A 20595-nucleotide genomic window follows, 5' to 3' on the forward strand; every position below is an offset into this window, starting at 1 on the left:
AGGGCCTGAAGTAGTCTTTCTGGTTGTATAATGTTGCAGCCTTATCCTCTATGAACATTTGCTGTGTTTATGCATTTCTTATGAACTAAAGCAACAATCAGGGAGCATTGCATGTCTTGTAAGCATGCGGTGAGCTTTTTGTCAGATTGGTAATAGCATTAATGATCTGTGAGCAGGATGTGGCTGCACAAAGTCCACATTAAAGACTTTTTTTTTATGGTCCTCTGGCCTCATGCAGCCAGTGTCATATCTTGTCAAGGTCCTAACTTCTTTTTGCAGAGGCCCTGCTTTGTCTTACACCACAGGCTGCCACTTTAATTCACATCAAACTTTGTGTGTAAAGCCTACCGTAATGCCTGTCTGTGATTGCTCCTAAGGCAGTTGATCCAATGCTTATGTTACGTCCAAGTACATCCAAAAGATATGGCGAACAGCTGTCTAATAGTGTTGCATTTCCCCCTCATCCAAAGAAGCAGTGGTGTGTTTGTTCCCATTGGTTAGTTCCCACCCATTAGATCTATTTGGCTGCCTGTGGTCAGATGTGACTGCAAAGCAGAGCTCAGGAACAGCTTGCTAATTGTGTTTCAGACCTTCTCTGTCACTGATGTAGGAGTGAGGTCTAAAAAGGTTGCTTTGCCCCTGTTCTCAATCAAAGATAATCAGATTAAACAGTGCAGAGATGTGTGTTTGTGTATGTGTGTGTGTGTTTGTGTGTGCTTACCAATAAAGAGACTCCAGATTTGGAGACAGCCTTGACTCCTGCTGTTTGCTTTGTTCATTAAGAGGAGATGAGCAGATGGTTTGCTGGTCTGTTGTGCACTACACACATGCAGGCGCACACACACACACACATGCAAATACACATACACACATGCATGCTCGGTCCTGTCACCTTAGCTTTATCCTCCATTTATCTTTTCCATTACACATCTCTCGGCAGGACAATGCTACTCAGTGAATTGTGAGGGAGGTGTGTGTGTGTGTGTGTGTGTGTGTGTGCATGAAACAGGAGAGCGACACAGAATGAAGTCACAAACCTTTTTAGTCAAGACAGCCTCTGAGGTGGTCATCTGAAAAGCTGATGACTCACTCGCACACATTAATTTACGTGAATCATTGCTTTTCAGCTGTCATCCTCTCTGTATTCAGGAAGAATTGCTGGTAAGAGAGGTATTGTTTTAGTCCTGCATCACAGCTTATCTGTCTGTGTCCAGGAAATGGCACGCTGCACATTTAGACAAGGATGCATAAGCAAAGTCTGACTCACTGTAAAGATGTTATTTTAGGCACAGAAATGCAATGTATTTTACTTACCGGTAAGACTTTCCGATTGGGATCCTTTGTATCTTCTGTTATGTCCTGGTGTAAATTATGTTCTTTAAAATGATCAGAAGCATTTATGACCCTTTTTCCCTTTCAAAAGTTATTAAATACCCAGCCCTGTGGCCTTTCTGGACCAGTAAAGGAAAACTGTAAACTGAAAAGTTTTTTTTTTGCATTCTGTAATGACACTAACATGGCTTTCCACAACAGTCATGACCTTAGTTTATGATGCCTTCAAATGACTCTTGCATGTGTACAAAAAAATCTAATTTATAGTTAAAATAAGTTGATTAATATTATCAATGTTGGAGTTCAACCCAGAACAAGACAGAATATGTTAATCATGAGTTGCACTAAAAATATTTCCATATTTTGTGGGTAAAAATGGTAAAAAAAAAAAAAAAAAAAAAAAAAACACCCTTAAAGATTATTTTCCCAAAAATTGTCTTTTTTTTTTTGCATCTTTTTGCACATTTACATAAACATTCTCAGCCTTCCATCCAAGTGCAGCCGTACAGAAAAAGAATCAAGCCGAGTGCATCGTCATCAAGTTTCCCTTAAGCACAGCTCAAATGTGACCCTGCTCACCACCTCCCCGTCTGGCTGTCAATACTTACGTGAATGTTTTTGGAGATGTAGCAAGAATCAATGTCACATCAGTCGCCACACCTTCACACATGTACAGACATACGATCACATGGACGTCCCCCTCCCCCTCCTCTTCACTTTACACACACACACATAAAACAGATCTCTAGGGTTAACTTAAAGAAGAACTGCTTTGTTTGTAAGAAAAAAGCAACAACCAATGTTAATATAAAATTCAGAGAGGTGGAATTTACATGAGAAAATCAATAAAGTATCAATTTGCATAAAAAACCCTTTAAATGAACAATTCATTTATGGATTTGTGACTTAAATAAAGAAGCTGAGGCAGTTTAATAAAAAGAATTTGTATTGGTTGTATTGTCAAACTGCACTACTGCATAACATACACAATACAAGTCATTGACTGACTGTACAACATGCCGTTATTTTCTTTATTATAACAAAAACAGAAATGATGACTATATTTATGTACACAACTCTGTTACAAGTTATATTCACCACTTGTGTCCAGATAAACAGCACTGACAAAAAAAAAACAACTACGGTCGTCTTCTTCAAGGATCTAAAAAAAAACCTCGAGTGAAAGAAGCACATTGTCAAACAACATCATCAGAATAAAAATAAAAAAAACTGTTCCCACTATGGTGGAGATTTTGTGATTAATGTAATAAATTAAACAAGGAGAACAATGGAAACGTTAGAATGTCACCCTTCAAATGTGGGGAAGAGGGTTGGGGGGGGGGGGGGGAGTCCTCTTGAGATGAGGATCTCTGATGCCACGGCTGCGACTGAGCGATCTTATCACTCATAAAAAGGAGGAATCTTTTTTGCCGCTCTTTTCTTCCATTCATCCCATCCATCCATCCTTCCAGCTTGTTTTCAGTACATCCCAGAGGTCTGCAGGAAAACTCTGCCCTCTGAAATCCACAAAGATATCCAGATGACTTCATAACACAATTAAACTCTTTAAAACAACTGTCATAACTTAGTCAGCCCATTGATTCTGAAGCAGTAGCAGGTCAATGATATTCGATTTTAATGCATTCATATAAATATTAAACATGGTCCCCCACAACCTTGGCCAAAGATCATTAATAAAAGATTGTTTTAAGTAAGGCTCAATGTGTTTTTTCGGGCCCTGGTCCCTGTTTTTGGCGATAAAACTTCCTGGCACAAAGGATCCACATCCTGCCCTGCTGTCTGACAGACAATTCCCCTTTAAATGATTTATTACTGGGTGTTAATTATGCAAATGATGTCCAAACAAACTCGTCACGAGGACAATTAAGACAGCCGTTAATTAGTGGCCAGTTCTCTTCTTGCTTCACTGACATTCAATTAAAAACTGCCTTTGAACAAGCACGCTGTCTGCTGCCGCGGTCCTGGCACAGCACGGAGCAGAGGTGGGCTGGAAAAACCATGCACTCTTTTGATGAGGCCGGGCGAAAGATCACGGCCGTTTCTTTTTCTGTCTGTTTAAGACGTTACATGTGGGGCTTTCTCATTAATCTGAAGACAATAATGTTGGCGAAATAAATATATTAAAACGCCTGTCTCCATTAGAATGGTAGCCTCGCTGAACTTCCTCACGCTTCATTTCATTATGTTCACTTTTCTCAGGAGCAGTCTGCCTGTGAAATCTCAGGGGGTGGGGGTGGGGGGGGGGTGGGGGGGGACCTTTCCAGTAGGCTGGTCAGTTAAGCATCAAAAGCAGCAAGAAGGTGTAATAATGGAGTCTGTTGTCCTGGCTCAGTTGATAGGAACTAAATCAATCCCTTGCCGCAGGTATATCTGTATTTTTTGCACTTCTTCCACTGAAATGGGTTTCTTAGTCTGCATGTTGACCCATTTAGCAAAGATAATGATCAATTATTCCTTAAAACTGAACTAATGCCTCCAGTATTCTTCTTATGCAACCCTTAAATCAAATAATAAAGATTTTTCTTCCTTAAAAAGTAAGATCAGATTCAAACGATCACAGACTATTGAAGGCATTTTTAATTTGATAGAAAAAAAATCAAAAACTTTACATACATTTTTTTTTTTCCATGTCACAAAATTTGGCTTAAACACTTCATAAACACTTAAACAATTACATTCAATTTCAAACCTATATCATGTGCTTGCGTGTGTTTACGTCCTTTATTCGGGGACAGAAGCTTTTAGCAGTGACAGCAGCTTCTCCGTCTAATAATTGCACAACTACAACAGTTTAAGGGAAGCTGTTTTCAGAAATAGGCGTTTGTTATCTGCACCTTGTACTGTCGCCATGGAGTCCAGCCTGTTGTCGTCGTGGTTGCTCCCATGATCCATGTCCTGGGTCACAGATTCTGTGTGAGGAGGGACTGCTGATGATTGATGACCTGGAGTTTAGTCATTAATTAATGAGGACAATTAATAATTAGAGGCGAAAGAAGAGTCTCAAAGTCTTGGTGACATTTCTCATGAATGTGTGAAAATGATGCTCACTTGTGAGTCGAAGCGGCAATAAATAAATGATGGTATGTTCAAAGCACTTTCTGTGTGTGTACCTGTGTGTGTGTTGGCTGTGTGAAGCAGGCTGTGCTCGGCCTGATCGCGCAGTTTGACCTCCTCCTCCAGCGCCTCCTGAAGTCTCCTCTTATTCCTCTTCTCCTTCTTCAGGCGCTTCTGGATCAGAACTGAAGAGAGGAGAGAAAGAGGGGAAAGGGGAGAAGATATACGTTTCAAGTAAAAGTGATTCATGTTTTTTTTTTTTTTTTTTAAATCATGACTCTCTATAGATTATATGTATCAACTTCATTTGTATCTGTCGTTGCATGAATCTGTTTATTATATTTCTGTGTGGTCTCCGTGCTTCCTGACCTTCCTGGATCTTATTACCAGGAGATTTGAGGTTTAAGGGATTGCGAGCTTGAAGTGTATTTTGCACTCTCTTTTTACTTATCCTGAAAGCACACTTTACTCGACATGAAATTAAATTCAAGGACGTCTGACCTTTTTAAGGCAAAAAAAAAGAATCACTGCTCGTCAGGACAACAAAAAGCCTACTTCCAGGTTAAGAAAACTTTATATGTTACTGCCTGTTTTGAATCTAAGTTTTACAGTCACCACCACAAATTACAAACCCCATCCATCACTTTTGCTCACAGATGAGACAGCTTTAATGAAATGTTTTTTTTAATGTCCAAAACTTAGTTTACCCTAGCTGAAGAGATTATTACTTATCTATTTGTGATTTTGTTGATCTTATTGGTTGAGACTTCTATCTCCTATATGATATGATTGGTGGAAGCTTGAGCACTTTAATCATTTGTATAATTGTTATAATGTTTTTTTCATGTTTTATTCGGATTTAAATAGTTTACCTTCTCTCTTATGTGTTGTTTTGTAATCTGTGTGTTATGATGGATGTCAATCTTGCTGGTTACAAATAAATCTACTGACAGGTTCAATTAAAGTCACGTGAACCTGAACTTGCCAAACATTCCTCAGTTTGTAGATCAAACCACAATCGGAGTAATTCACTCCTGCAAACAGTTTAAAGGGCAATAAGAGTAGTTTTCCCTACTTCTTTGTCCGATAATTCAGTTTAAATTTGGTTGTCTGTGAAAGGAATGTTAATGTTTAAATGAAAAAAAAACAACACAATGCAGAATTTTATAAAAGGAGGAGAGGAAGATCAACCAAGACAGTTTTAGATGCTATTCATATTGCTGCTATATAAAAAAGCAAAACACTACTTAATATATATTAATATTAGAATCATTTAGAAAAAATCACACATGCACAAAACTTCACGAAATATTTGTTTTTTGATCAGTGGCATCTTTGTTAATGTAACTAAACAGCTTCATCATGTTTACTGCTCGCCAGTATGTACTGTGTGTTCTTTTCTACACTTTCTTTTATACTGTGAATATGTATAATTATACTTGACATTGATATAAGAGGAAAAAACTCAACATTGCGACAAAGTTTTAACTATGAGGAAGGTGTGAACAAGCAACCCAACATATGCTAGAAAATGTTCAGAAATGCAAGTGTTATTAATTCTGTTTTTTTTTTCTTTTTTTATCCCATCATAACATCTACCTCTGTTTTTCTGCTCCATGCTGAGCTGTCTCTCCAGCGTCTCTCTGAGCTCCCTCTCGCGGACCAGCTCCATCTTCAGCTCCGTCCTCTCCAGCTGGTCCTGCTTCTCCTGCGCCCGGGCGTTCTCTATGGCAACCCTCAGCAGACCCTGCTTGGAGACACACAGGCGCACATCAACAGGTTACACACTGAGCAGAAAGCAGCAGAGACATCTGTCTTCTTCAACCACCAGAGAGAACCTTTCTTAAAACAATCTCCTGATCTTGTGTAAATATTAACATTTTTAGTGCACTTTTACAAAGGCAGTATGTGTTTAAACTTCAAAGTGAGGATAATTCCAAATGAATCGCGGTAAATATAAAAGATGAGCACCTCACTGTAAAAGATCACAAGGATTTGAGTTCCTCCTCTGGCATTATTATAGTTCAAATGCTTTACTCTGTTGTATAATTCCTGGATTTACTCACACAGGAAAAGAAGAACTGATTCAAAAAAAGGTGATTTTTAGCCTCATACCAGTCCAGTACCTGAAAATGAACTGCCACCTCCTCCCAGGGTTAGATGAGGTTAAAAACAAGTTATTATTCAGTTGAAAACCCATCTATTGAGTGCTTTCATTGTTGCTCCTTTACAACAAAGACATGTAAACTCTGAGAAGCAGGTCAGCACACGCCCTTCCCAATTATTCCACATCCTAAATGTCTGCCTGCTCTGCTATTAACCATTTCAGGAAATCCCTGAGATAGGCTCATCTCCCTTCCTATTCATCTCAGAGTATAATGATAATAAAGCCCCGGCAGAGCCTCACCTGGATGTTCGTGAGCAGGGTCTCTATGGAGGACAAGCCTTCCGGGAAGATAAAGGGAGCGTGGTGGAAACCTGCTGGGAGCTTCTGTCCTGCGGTGTGAGACACCCTCTCACAGGCCTCCCTGCCTGACGGGAGTTTCTGGTAGACTTGTCTATCACAGCTCTCCCTGCTTGTGTGAGTGGCCAAGGAGCTGTTGTCTGGAGGGCAGAGAGACAATTTGAAGTCTAGTTAGTAAGGTTAATATATTTCGAGTGTAGAAAAGGGGCTGATTCCTCTGTGCCACAGAGCTCCATCATTGTCCAAAAACACATCTGAAAAAACACCTGAAAATGTGCATTGCAGTTATTTTTACATTCCCATATCCTGCTGTTGTAAATAGTAAGTAATGCAGCCCCCAACACACACACTGTTTACCCGTGTTTGAGTAAGGTCTGCTTAGAACAACAGTGCCCAGCTATTCCCTTAGGGGGAAAAAACGAGTACAAATTCTATTTGTGATCTGTTTTTAAAGACTTGTGTCTTCAATTTGAAAGATGTGCTCAGACAGAGAAGTCCAAGTCAGAAGTATTGAGATAAACTAGATAAGAAGTAATTTTTGTTTAGGTCAAGTGTTTGTATTTGATGACAGTAATTAAAATATAGTAAAACAGCCTTATCATTGTAGAGGTGATATAGTAAAGGTGGCTTCATATTATTTTCAGTTAATGAAGACTCCTTCAAAATAAACTTTGTGGAGTTTTAGATGTAAGTCTTAGAACATGTACCGCGAGTCAAATATTTATAAAAGAGTGATATGCATTATATATTTTTTAGAAGAGCTTCTTAAAGTCTCAGAGACTTTAAGAGATCAACTAATTACACATTTAAAATAATCTTTAACTTCATCTTTGTTTTTGTCGTTCATGCATTTTACATTTTTGTTTTTTTAATACACTGTCTTCCCTTTATAGTCATTAAACTAATCAGGTACATGCTTTTGTCCAAAGAAAGTAACATGCAGTGCACTTTACTTCAACAGAAAGAAGTAAAAGAGATTTTAGATTTTCACCCTTACATTCCTGCAGTTTCAAATAACCAAACAAGCATGCTATTTCCTTCCTGTTTAATGTAGTGTGAGTCTGCATGCAGGTGTTGCGTTTGTTCACATTATTCAAATATACAGTATATAAATATATCCAAGCTGGACTCTACGGTTTCTGTATTTTATGGTGCACTCATGCAGTTCCTTAATTTCTTGTAAACATATCAAGCCTGAAAGTAAATGGGTGTTAACACTTATTACACTGTGTATGTACACATACGCCAAAGTCCTGGTTTTGAGCTTTTGAAAATGTGGTTAGCCTTTATTAGATGGCACTCTGCCTATTGATAATGCATCACAGCTTGACATCTCCCGTAAAAACAGCTAAGAAGCTGCATTATGGATGACCATCTGTTTGTAAACCTGAGAACTGTGTGTTCCCGATTCGTGACAGTGGGGGAGATGAAGATTAGCCATTTTCTGCATTTTTTATTTTTTTTTATTATTTTTTTTTTTTTAAACCAACATCAGGCAGTTGCTCGCTTTACTGTCATCCGAGCCACTGAGGACGGAGACATCCCGGGAGTCGGCCGGTCATTGGAGCAGAGACGAGTGTGAACGTGCGATGTGATATCTGGCACTTTTCTGCGTCTGTGACAAATGACAGTGTTTTCTCCACTTAGCTGACCACAGCATCTTCTGCTCCAAATCCTCCCACCTCCCCTTCTCCTCCTCGGCCTCACGTCTTGGCAACTGTCACATTCAAGGTGTTTCACAGATGAGAAGCAATACCTCCCCCCCCCCCCCTCTCTCTCCTCCTCTCTTTTCTCCCTCTTTCTTGCTAAAAGCATTGCTCTGTAGAGAAAGGTAATTAGCAGGTGCTGGCGAGCTCAGCGGAGGGCATCCAACTACACTCCCGTGGCTCACATACAGACACACACACACTCGTATCCGCTGAAGTGCGCAGTCAGCAGCGTGGGCTCCCCAGGCTCCTTGGATGTGACTGATCCTTTATTGAGTTACTGTTTTACGCCTACTTTACCTCACACTCACACACACGTTTGGCATAAATACACACACACATGCACACTGCTGCCAGCTCGTTTGATCATTTACCCATCTCCCTAACCAAGGTCACTGTCTGTTTTTCTCTTTTCTCCCAACTTCATCTCTCTTATTCCTCCCCCAGCCGTCCCCAGGGCTAATGAACTTCACCACGTGAAGACTGCCAGTCAGCGGAAGAGAACGGGATGGAGGGGGGGGGGGGGGGGGGAAGGAGGGAGAGAAAAGAGAGACAGAGAGAGAATAAAATTCTGCTGATGTTTGGTTAATGGGAGTGAGGTGTCAGGGATGGCCTCTGATCTTTGCTGCATGGATACGTTGTTCAAAGACCACTGAAACAGCACACACAGCCAAAACCTGCCTCACACACACACACACACACACCCAGACACTCAGAGATTATCATACGATGGATTGACAGAGTGACAGCACTCTGGTGCTCTTTGAAACTCTTCAATCCACTAGAAACCTCTCCTGTGATGCTGTAGGTCAAACACAAAAGCCGGCAAAATCCAGTAAAAGTACATGTGTTTAATTTGCATGCAGCAAAATCAATTGAAAATCAATTAAATAAATCTGATGTGTGATGCATGGCATTCAAGTTTGCTGCTGCCATCACTGCTTTGTCAATATGTTCACAGATACCTGACAGCGTCTGAAGCCTTACCTGGGAAGCCTTTGTGATTTTTAGATTCGATTACTGAATAATGTGATTCAGTATTAGAATACATTTGCACAGGCGTGTGCGCACACATACAAACTCTCCCTCTCTCTCTCGTTCTCTCTCTCGCTGTAGATTTCTGCTGACTGTTTGTCCTTGAGCAGTCCTCATTAAGCTAATGCAAACCTCCCTGACAGAGAGAACCAAACAACTGACGTTGCAGCACCGTGGCAACGCAGGCCCTAACGACAGGGAGGCGGTCGTTATGCAGATGAGGTCCAGCTGAGAGCGCGGGAGGCCGCCTGGCTCGTTAGGCCGCGGCCCGGCAAATGGCTCGCTAATGTAACACTGCTTCCTGGTCTAATGGAGCCCTGTTTTGCAGAATTATTTGTCTTTGCACGCCACGGGGAGCCAGGGGGGCCACCAACAGCGAGGAGGAGAGAGAGGGTGAGACTGTGAATCCTTATCGACCTGTTACTGAGATAAACTGAGATATTTCTTTCTTGTCAAACCATTAGAAAGCCTTTCTCTTTTAAAACACTGTTAAATAAACCAACACACTGCTGCCACAAGTGACTGATGATGTAGATGGATTGGAGGAAAACAGAAACCTTTTTGTGCTTTACTGATTGACTTTGTTCAAACAGGAATTGATTTGTCTGCGATTTAATCATTACTCATTATTAACAAATACATGTTTAATTAGTGTTACAAGTAGTTTAAAAAAAAAACTGCGAGCACTTTACCTTTTAAAGAACATGACATTGAACCTTAATGAGGACTAATAAAATAAAATACCCATCTACATAAGAGACATTTAAATAACTACCTCTATTATTTTTATCCATTGGAAATTAAAGCAGATCCAAGGTTGACTCAAGCTTAGCAAACATTATAATAAACCTCACCTCTGTCAGTGTGTCCCCTCTTGTTCTCCTTGCTGTATTCCAGTGAAGTCACTTCTGTCTCTCTGGCCCCCGACACCACACCGGGGGAATGTCCCAGCAGACTGTGACCTGACGACAAGCGATCATCATGTGCATCTGGAATAAAAATATAGAAATGACCAACATATGTTCCATATGTATGTGTTGTATGTTTTTTTTATGACAATACTTTGACTGAATTTTCACACAGGTGAATACGTACGTGGGGTTTCAGCAGTGCGTTCTGTGTGAGACGGTGAGCTTGACACACTGCTGCTGTGATTGGATGACATCTGAGCTTCATCCAGTGAGGGAGAAGGGGAGGGACTGTCACACACTCGCTCCTATCAGACATTCAAAAAACGTATGGTATAAATTCAATGAAAAGTACTGGTTTTAAAAAGATTAGGAGCACAAAAAGCAGTAAGGACAGAAACTACAAAGTTTGTAATGTCTGTTAAGCCTATAAAGATGAACTATCTGAAAAAAACTAACCGGCACTTGAAAAATAACACTGAACCCTTGATTTGATATTCTTTAATGTATGCAAGGTCAAATTTCTTATCTTTCGAGGGTCCCGGTAGCCTAGCTGTGCACGCGCCCCATGGACAGAGGCTTAAGTCCGGGTTCACATCCAACCTGTGACTCCTTTCCAGAGTGCCGTTCCCCACTCTCTCTCTCTCCTCAGTTTTTGACTCTATCCACTGTCATAATCCTAAATCCTAAACCTGTTCTAATGTTCTTTACTATGAAAATAAGTTAATGATAAAACACATCTTATGTCATTAGCAGCTAGTTCCAAATTGGATGAATTACATTTGGGAGTTAATCTAACAAGGCATAATGCTACTCTTCTAAGCTAGGCTAATAATAGCTGAAAGATTTTAGTCCTTTTTTTCTTGAACACTACTGAACAATTCTATTGCTGGCTCATTTAGTTATGAATGATAAACTTAATCTAAAAAAAAAAAAAAAGACCATCAAAATAACAATTCTGCTTTCAGTTTCAGAGAGAAGTAAGTCTGTGGTTTGCGTGTCTGCTAATAAAGGCTGTGTTTACTGTGTTGAGACATGATTTGTGAAAGCTCACAAGCTGTGACATGTTGGTGACGTTTTCACAGAAGGCTCGCTATTTTTTTTATACCTTAATAAATTGAAAGCCATGTTACCTTAGCTTAGCAAATACATTAGCTTAGCAGTGTTGCCACTAACGAGCTTGATTTGAGGCAGCCAGTTAGCTTTAATGTGACATTGTTATACCTTTTCATAGCACAATGCCTTCATACAGTCAAACACTGTTTTACTTTTATGAGAGAGAGATATCCTCTAACCAACTACACATAAAAATGACATTCTTGGAATGGGAATATTTATTACATTATAGGATTACATAATTCTGTGTTTACTGGAAAATTTAGAGCTCATTTCAAAAGCCTTGTAAACCACCTTGGAGACACAGCTTAGAATTTGAAAAACAATGGTCTGCGTCGTTAAGATTATGACCGGAGACGGTACTTCCTGAGACTGATGAGGACATGGTTTGACGTAGCACTTTGTGACACGATAAGGCATTTCTGGAAATATACTTCATATTAATCTAAACTGCCTTTAGTTCCATTAAGAGAGAAACCACTTTAACAAAGGACTGTTTAAAGAGAAATGACTAACTTTGTTCTTCCATGACATATTATTTTCTTCTTCTCAATATCCCTTTTTAAAACAACACTTTTATGGAGCTTAAACTCAGATTTCATGTCATGTGTTCCCATGTGTCTCCTGTACATGGAGGATTACTGGTATGCAGCGGGCTCACAGGCTTCTGAGTTCACCTTAATGACGGAGGTGGGAGTCCTGGCAGGGGGCTTGGCGTGGAGCTGTGCCACGTTAGCCATGCTGGCCAGAGTGCTCAGTCGGTTCATCTGGCCCATTGCCATGGAAACAGAGGCCGGCGCCAGGCTGGCAGGGATGAGGGGATGTGACATCATCATGAAGGGCAACTGATCCAGAACTGGAGAAAAATTTAAGAAAGAAAGGAATTCAAAGCTAATGAAAAAGATGAAGCTCAGAAGAGAACAGTCAGAGTCTGCTGCATCTCTTGTAAAGGAACGGTCCAACCGTAGACTGTATGAAAAGATGGGCAACATGACAACTCCCAAAAAGGGAACCCATAACTTTTTGAGCTCCCCCTACTGACTGGCTGCAGTTAAGTCAAAAAGCCCACGCCCACATGTCCCATGTTAACATATGGGACATGTGTCAAACGTTTTCTCTAACATGCTTTCTGTCATTATAGTTAGTTCTTACCAAATTGTTTTATGTCTTGCTCATTTTTCTCAGAAGTTTATTTTTCTGATGGTATAAGAAGGGTTATAACTCTAACGCCATGATTGACAGCTCTGTTGACAAATGAGGCTCCTGCAGCGCTGTGCCCCCGACATTAGAAGTGTATAAGAGGAAAGGCTGGGGGAAATATGAGGAACACTAACACAAGCATCATTCAACTTTCCATAACAGTGAGTGTCTGCTTCAACCTGAAAAAAATGACTGGAGCTCAGCCAGACGACACCTACCGCACAGACTCTGACTCCAAATGCCCAATATGTCAGGGTCTGTCCCAGCCCAGGGGGTATTTTGGCTTCACTTTTGTACAACAGGAGGAGTTGGAGACACATCATCCATCTTTATATACAGTCAATGGGTCAGACCGGCAGCTCTGTTTAAAAGTACATCAGAGCTGAACAATACCTTTACCCAACATGAAGCAGATGTCTAAATTATGCTTCATTTTAATTAAACCCTTGCAAATGAAAGGTTTTCATCTGCTCAGTCCTGAGATATGAACACAGAGATTCTGAATATCTGATGACAGGATTGAAACTGGACACGGATTGTATTCCTCTGTGATGTCAGATTTGCCTGGATGACTGTCGAGGGTTTTGAAATGTGAGTTTGGAAAAGATAAGCACACGGGAGGAGTGGGAGAAGACATGAGCCAGAAACACTTGTGCTGCTCATTACAACACAAAGATGTGAAGACAGTGATGGCCTGAATATGTTGTTGGACTCTTCAAATGGTTTCAATGTCACCTGCAAAAGCAAAATGTAGCCTCTCTGGAATAAAGACAAACCAGCACACTTTTCTTTCTTGACAATAGTCCAACACTTCTGCGGCGGTTCAAACCAAAGTCTTATTATCCTGGCCAATCTGTTGTTCACACTCATCTCTTTAAGACAGGCATCCACTATCTTTAAAGAAAATCCTTCCTCCCAACAGCACCCTAGTGGGTTGTTGCAGTCCCTCTATTCATGAAACAAACAATCCTGTTAAGGGGGGGTGGAGGGTGGGAGAAAATGACATAAATATTTATCATTTAATAAAAGGAAAAACAAAAACAAAAGAAACACAGGGAGGAAGTGGAACAAAAGAAGCTGATGGCAGTCCTGGTGCTGGGCCAGCAATGCACGCCGGGTAATTATAAACACAAAGGGAAAAATCTTGGACTCTATTCCACACAATTGTCACAAATAATAGAACGAGTGCATTGGAAAAAAAAAAAAAAAAAAAGGGCTATCCAAAGAGGAGAGATGAAATAGAACAGATAAAAGAAAGAAGGAAAAGAAAGGAGAATAAAAGAAAGGAGAATGAAAGAAAGGTAAGAAAGGAAAGAAAGAAAATTAAAAAAGGCAAACTTAGAAATAAAGAGTGAGGCGTTGACTTTAGGAGTCGGCCTCGCTGGACATATGTGCGGGGCTTTGTGCATTTGGCAGATTAGTCTCTCAATTGCCCAGAGCAGAAACCAATTCAAACAAAAGATCAGTCTGAATGGAGCTAAATAACCAGATGCTCTGACAATCAACCAGCAAGCCAACTCCAAATATCAAGCTTTGGTTAGAAAGCAGCCAGTGCTCTACTTTTGTCACCCCCCACAACCAAATCCACCCCCCCCCCCTTTCCCACCTCTATAATTTCATTTTCACTCTTATTCCCTCTGTCTTCTGAACTCTACACCCCCCCCCCCCCTCTGCCCTCCCATCACTCGCTCTTATGTTTCATTAAAAAACATCAAAAGTCAAAGTGCCTCTCTTATGTTTATCCAAACAAACCATTACTGTAAACAAACAGTTACTGTAAATTTCCCAGAAGATCTTGTTAAATGCAGAAATGGCTGCTCTCCCTGCTCTTCCCCAGCCCATAAGGTGTCACACTCAGCATTTGTGAGTGTGTGCGTGTGTGTAATCCGAGATCCCCTTTGTAGTGGTTTAAAGCTCTGGTAGGGGCCCTATCCCTTCCCATAAGGCCGTGGGTGGTGGTATGGAAAAAGCACATTGTGTGTATGTATTTGCTTTCTAAGGGGCTGTGTATGTGTGTGTTTGTTTGACTGTGTGTGTTTCCACTTGACTCTATCATTAACAGTGATTAAGCTTTACAGGTTTATAATGGCTCGTGGTTACCATGCCACCTAACTGTGCGCAGATGCTGGCAGTCGTAACCGAGTGTATACAATGGTAAACAATGCTACAGACGGGGATTGTTTACAGGCATGGGGTAGAAAAAAAAAAGAACAACACACACACACACACACACACACACACACACACACACAAACAAGTAAACAAACAAATAAAGCAAAACAAAGAAAAAGGGCTACAACATATGGTAGGTTTTTTTTAGTCTCCTTTTCATTTTTGAAAAACACAAGGACAATTTCTTCTTTTTCATTTCTGTCCCTAAACCCTTACAGCATGCACTCAATACGTGTGTGTGTGTGTGTGTGTGTGTGTGTGTGTGTGTGTGTGTGTGTGTGTGTGTGTGTGTGTGTGTGTGTGTGTGTACGTGTCCAAGGTTGATAGTGTATTCCACACAGACGCTCCATAAGCCCTGTCATCTGTCTAAACACACTGATGTCGCTTTAACCTGTCGATAACAGTGGGGGCGGTGAGTCCGATTTTGTCTGTGTGTGTGTGTGTGTGTGTGTGTGTGTGTGTGTGTGTGTGTGTGTGTGTGTGTGTGTGTGTGTGTGTGTGTGTGTGTGTGTGTGTGCGCGTGTGTGCATGCATGTGTGTGCGTGTGTCTGTTCCGCCATCGATTGTCCGGCATTTGTCGTTTGCATTCAGGACAGTGAATTACAGAGAAGACTATTGATTTGGCTTCGGCCCCTCATCTTATTCATCTCTCTATCATCCCGATGTGCTCGCTCGCTCACGTACTCCAGTGCTCCATTTCTACTGGCCTTCCTCCTTCACTGCATAGCCAGGGATCGGTATGCAGTTAAGGAAACATTTTGTTTACGATAAAATTAAAGCAGAGACCAAATGGATTCAATTCAAAATTAGGCAATTTTGCGCTTTCCAGAGACAACGTGACTTATCTGTAAATGAGAGCTCTGAAAAGTAAAGACTTCCTTCCAATAAATCCTCTTCTTATGTTACTTAGTATGAGATGAAACACCATGTGTTGAGCATGAGTAACAAAGCTGAGCTGGATCTACACTCTCTCCATGTGATGACTAATACGTACTAATGATGTGTGCAGCATTTTGAGGCTTCAGGGCGGATGACCAAGTGTTTTTAGTCAGGATATATTTCCTATTTCCAATCTGGAGTTAATATTCACCCTTATTCACCTTTTTTTCCTTATCACGGAAAAAGAAATAACTTTTTTTTTTGTTGAAAAGCAAAAAATACAACAACAAAAAAAATCTGTTCATTTTAATTTGATTGTTTGGATAACATGACCAAGATGTCTCTTTATAGTCTGAAGAACGGACTCAATTGCTCCCTTGTTAAGCTTTATCCACACACACACTCATGTCAGTATCTTGAAAATTTCAGGACAGCCTGACCCTGAAATCTTCCCGAGTTGCTTATTCAAATATATCCTGCACAATTTAAAATTTTCCCTATCAGACTATGGTGTGTGTGTGTGTGTGTGTGTGTGTGTGTGTGTGTGTGTGTGTGTGTATAATATATAGAATATATATGGGCAAGCAGGAAACATAATAAAGCAGTTTCTTTGCATGTACTTAGATTGCACCAGTCACAGGATATAAAAGTAATTGAACATTACCTGTTGTGTTCAGACATCAACTAACTAACTTCACATGGAAAAATTATGCACAGAGCCGGTCACACATGCAGCTCATCCCAAATCTAAGGGCAATTTTGAAAGGGTTTGTACATGTGGAAAAAGGAGCTTTTGTTATTCATTCACCATCCCTCACAGGAAAAGAAGTACGGTACAGACAGTGACGATGATATCACATCCTGTTTTTTTAATCACCTTGGTTCAGCAGTCGCACCAAAACACAGCTGCTCTAACTGAATAGAATCAGCATCTAAGATATGCGCAGACAACAAACCAAAGGATGTGTTTTATGACCATAATAAAACATTTGAGTGTGTTTATGTGGACAGGCAAACAGATAGAACTCACCCAGTCTGGGGTCGTGGTCGCCGTTCTCTCCGTTTGCCCGGCCATGTTGCTGGTTACTGTGGTAACTGGCCATCGCCTCCAGCTTGATCTTCTTGGCCAAGGCAGACAGATCTAAGAGAGAAAGAAGGAGAGAAAGAGACAGATATAGAGAGGAAGAAAAAAAGAAGGAAAGGAAGAAAGAAAGAAAGAGAGGGAATCAATAAAGAGGCAGATCAATGGCCCCGGTGGAGGATTAGAGCAGTGGGTAGGTTGGAGGTTGTCATGGGAAGACAGAGGCCGTCCATTCATTCTGACTGCACCGCTGCACCGGCCGTTTAGTCTGCCAGGGAATCAGCAGTGATAGGAACAAGCCAAGACATTCATCTCTCCCACACAGGGACATCACAACACACAGGACGAAACTCAGCCAGAACACACTTCTTTATCAGTACCATTTGGCGCATTAGATAGAAAAAGGAGATACTTTTTAATAGAGGTTGTGCACTTTTGGATAATCTGAAATGGAGAGCGACGAAATGAGCTACATTTTTAATTTGTCTTGACCCTCAGAGGGTAGTTTGACCCTCAGAGTAACCTTTAAAACTCTATCTTATGCCACAGAAAATGAAATATCTCTCACTAATACAGACAAACACAGTGAGTTATTAAAGACGGACAAACCGACCCAACTGTGCAAACACTGACAAGGAAATGCAAACACACCATAAGTCTTAATTTCCTGATCTTGGATACATCTAAACATTTGAAACAAGCTGAACTCCTGAGTGTTTTATTGTGCTATACGATGGTTGTCTGAGGTGAGGAGTCCGTGTGTGCGAGACAACCACAACAAATTGCCTCCTTTGCTTCTCATCTTCTTTCCTCTCCTCTCTTCCTCCCTTCCCCTCTCCTTACTTTACCTTTTCAAATGTCAGCATCACAGCGGGACATGAGCCACCGTGTTGTGCGTGTGTGTGTGCGTGTGAGTGCAAGAGGGCGAGAAAAGGAGACTAAGGAGGATCACATCAAAGATTCTCTCTGCCTTTTACGCTCAAATGTCCTCCCTCTATCCGTCTCTTTCTCGCCTCTCATGTGGCCGGTTCTAATCAGTGGCGCTGACATTGCCGCCGTGCCCTCTCCTTTGGTGGAAAAAGACTCTTTTCCCACTGAGAAAGATGCTCTTGAACACTCAAACGCATACACAAAACACACACACACACACACACACACACACACACACTCAAGCACCTTTGAACAGTAAGAGGAAGCGGAGCTAACAGAAAAAGGCTTCTTTTGAGGCGGGGAATGAAAAGATCAGGTTGCAGTGAAGAGCACAAAGCCAAGGGCAACTTTGAGAGCGGTGAGGTGCCAACAATTACTTTCTCCCTTTCTCTTGGCTACACACACCCACACACGCACACACACAAACACACACACACACACACACACACACACAACTGTTTGTGACAAGAACAAGCAGTGCTGTGGCATTCATGTAGCAGGCAGCTGACTATCACTGTACTTACAAAGTCAAAAAGGGAAACAAAGATAAGACATTTTCCTGTTCTTTCCTTTTTACCATTAACAACTGAATTATCCTGTTACTAAATCTTATAGGTGAAGATACCAAAAATGGGGTTTAGGTGTTATTTACACAAGAAGAACATATAATATAAACATCAAAGACATGTCTTCATATCGACTGCTGTTCATAAACAAGTGTGTTTTTTTAATTCCAAATAAATCTCAAATGCGACCCAGAGGCCTTCAAATTGTAATTTTTCAATAGAGGACTATGTGCACCAATTAAAGACAAAAAGACCAACTCATAAATTATGAGTTGTTTCTTGTGTCAGTAGTGTGTATGGTAATTTCATTAATCAACACCCAGAGCCCTGCCTCCACATGCTATTGATGATGGGTAAAATGTGTCATTATGGGAGTCTGCAGGGAAAATTTAAAGCTGCCCTCTTATGTGTCTGTTCTGCTTAAGTAACTCCGCTGATTGTCAGGTCTTTGCTTTCACTTTCCGACAGCTGAAAAAGAACAACATTTGAAACTAAACTAACAGCTCCTCTGAGGGCTGAGGCAATATGACACTAATTCACTCTTTTTAAAACACCTCCTTATGGGAAAAAAAGGAGTTCGACTGTCACTTGTTCTGAAGGAATTCAAACCTTGACCTTATGAAAAGCTTGCTAAATGTTTGATCCAGAACACACTGGCAGGAGAAATGATCTTTTAAAAGCTTAAATGTTTAATTGTAAATTTTGCTCATGTCATAATTTAACTCAAGTAATTTGACATTAGCTGTTTAATAACAGCACTGTGTATCTCATTTGACAACAATCATATGAAGTAATTGTAGCACTACAACAAGTGGTAACAATGGTTTCAGTTCTGATACAGCTTTATATTTATAGCACTAAAGCAACACACTTCATTGACAGTGGACAAAAAGCTTTCTGAAATAAAAAGACACTGAATGACTTAACACTGGAGCAACATTGTTGTATTCAGTATGTAGTCTAACAACTTAGATATCAGTTAAATTATACATTTAAATCTGAGTCCATTTTTGATTATTTAAGGTGTAAGGTATATTTTTATTGCAACTTATTTCCTTAATCTATTTATCTATTTATAAATTCAATAAAATAAAAAAAATCTACATTTTTATGATGATCAAAAATGTAACTATATATATATATATATATATATATATATATATATATATATATATATATATATAGTATATGTATTCTTATATTTGATTGTTTTCCCTGTTTATTTAACAGAATACGTTCTACTCCTAAAAATGCCATCTGATGGACAAGACACACTGCTTCACTAAAGATGCATCCTATCTTTAATAACCTGTCATTTATGTTGATTCCTGGATGAGAAATGTCACAGCTTTTTTATCATCCTGCAGCAGCTTTAGTTCAGCAGGTTAACTTGTGTTGAGACAAAACACTGACATCAGTACTAATTGTGCATAGATCCCCTGAAAGTTTCACTTTTCTCAACATCAAGCGTTTGGGCACAAGTGCCTGAGGCAATTAGGACTCATTTTTGTGGTCAGTGTTGAGCAAGATATAATGGAACAATATTATTATTGCCTGAAAAGTAAAGCATATAGAATGAATTAGAATATAAATAGGAAATTTAAGACAAAGGTATTGAAAATACAAATGTGGTTATTTTTGTTTGATAGGGGAAATATTGGTCTTGGGTTGGCAAATGTTAAATTGAGGATGTACAGTCAACACTGTTGTGCGTGAGTCAGATGATTGAAGTTCAGTGAACCTGTGTGAAATTATTCCTTTAGCACACTTGTTTACATGAATACATAATTTGTGCTGTATGTGCATAGGGAAGCCTGGGTGGTCACCTGCAGGAGGCATGATCCCAGCATGCATCAGACCGCTGTGGGACAGCATGTGGTGAGTCCCGCCCTCTGTCACACTCTGCAGCCTCTTGGGCGGTCGTCCGGGCCTCGAACTGCGGGGCAGAAAACACAAGCTAACATTAGCCATTAGGCGGTTTAATACCTTGCTCCCTCTGCAGCCGTTTTTCATGCTGAGACTGAGATGGGTGGCCTGGTTTGAGGAACTGTGTCCTTCAGTCTGTAAACCTCTGATCCTGCTGAAGCGTCAACAAGCAAAACACTGAAACCTGAGCGCTTCCAGGAAGGCT

At 40.4% G+C, this 20595-nt stretch overlaps 1 protein-coding gene across 2 annotated transcripts in view; it reads right to left on the reverse strand.

The window, feature by feature from the left end:
- Positions 1–2260: 2260 nt before the first annotated feature.
- Positions 2261–20595, reverse strand: part of dachc (dachshund c) — a 26425-nt gene continuing 8090 nt past the window's right edge. Inside the window, exons 2-11 of one of the 2 annotated variants that reach the window (XM_020639159.3) lie at positions 20291–20400; positions 16918–17028; positions 12314–12492; positions 10708–10828; positions 10467–10601; positions 6815–7011; positions 6007–6154; positions 4464–4592; positions 4188–4295; positions 2261–2849 (exon numbers count right to left, since the gene is read on the reverse strand). In XM_020639159.3, coding sequence (XP_020494815.1) covers positions 2812–2849; positions 4188–4295; positions 4464–4592; positions 6007–6154; positions 6815–7011; positions 10467–10601; positions 10708–10828; positions 12314–12492; positions 16918–17028; positions 20291–20400 — 1276 coding nt within the window. In that variant the 3' untranslated portion in view covers positions 2261–2811. Of the gene's footprint in view, positions 2850–4187; positions 4296–4463; positions 4593–6006; positions 6158–6814; positions 7012–10466; positions 10602–10707; positions 10829–12313; positions 12493–16917; positions 17029–20290; positions 20401–20595 lie in introns of both variants that reach the window. The other variant, XM_020639157.3, reaches the window with a different exon arrangement.

Source organism: Labrus bergylta, chromosome 10 (assembly GCF_963930695.1).
Source record: "Labrus bergylta chromosome 10, fLabBer1.1, whole genome shotgun sequence".
NCBI classification, from domain to species: Eukaryota; Metazoa; Chordata; class Actinopteri; order Labriformes; family Labridae; genus Labrus; species Labrus bergylta.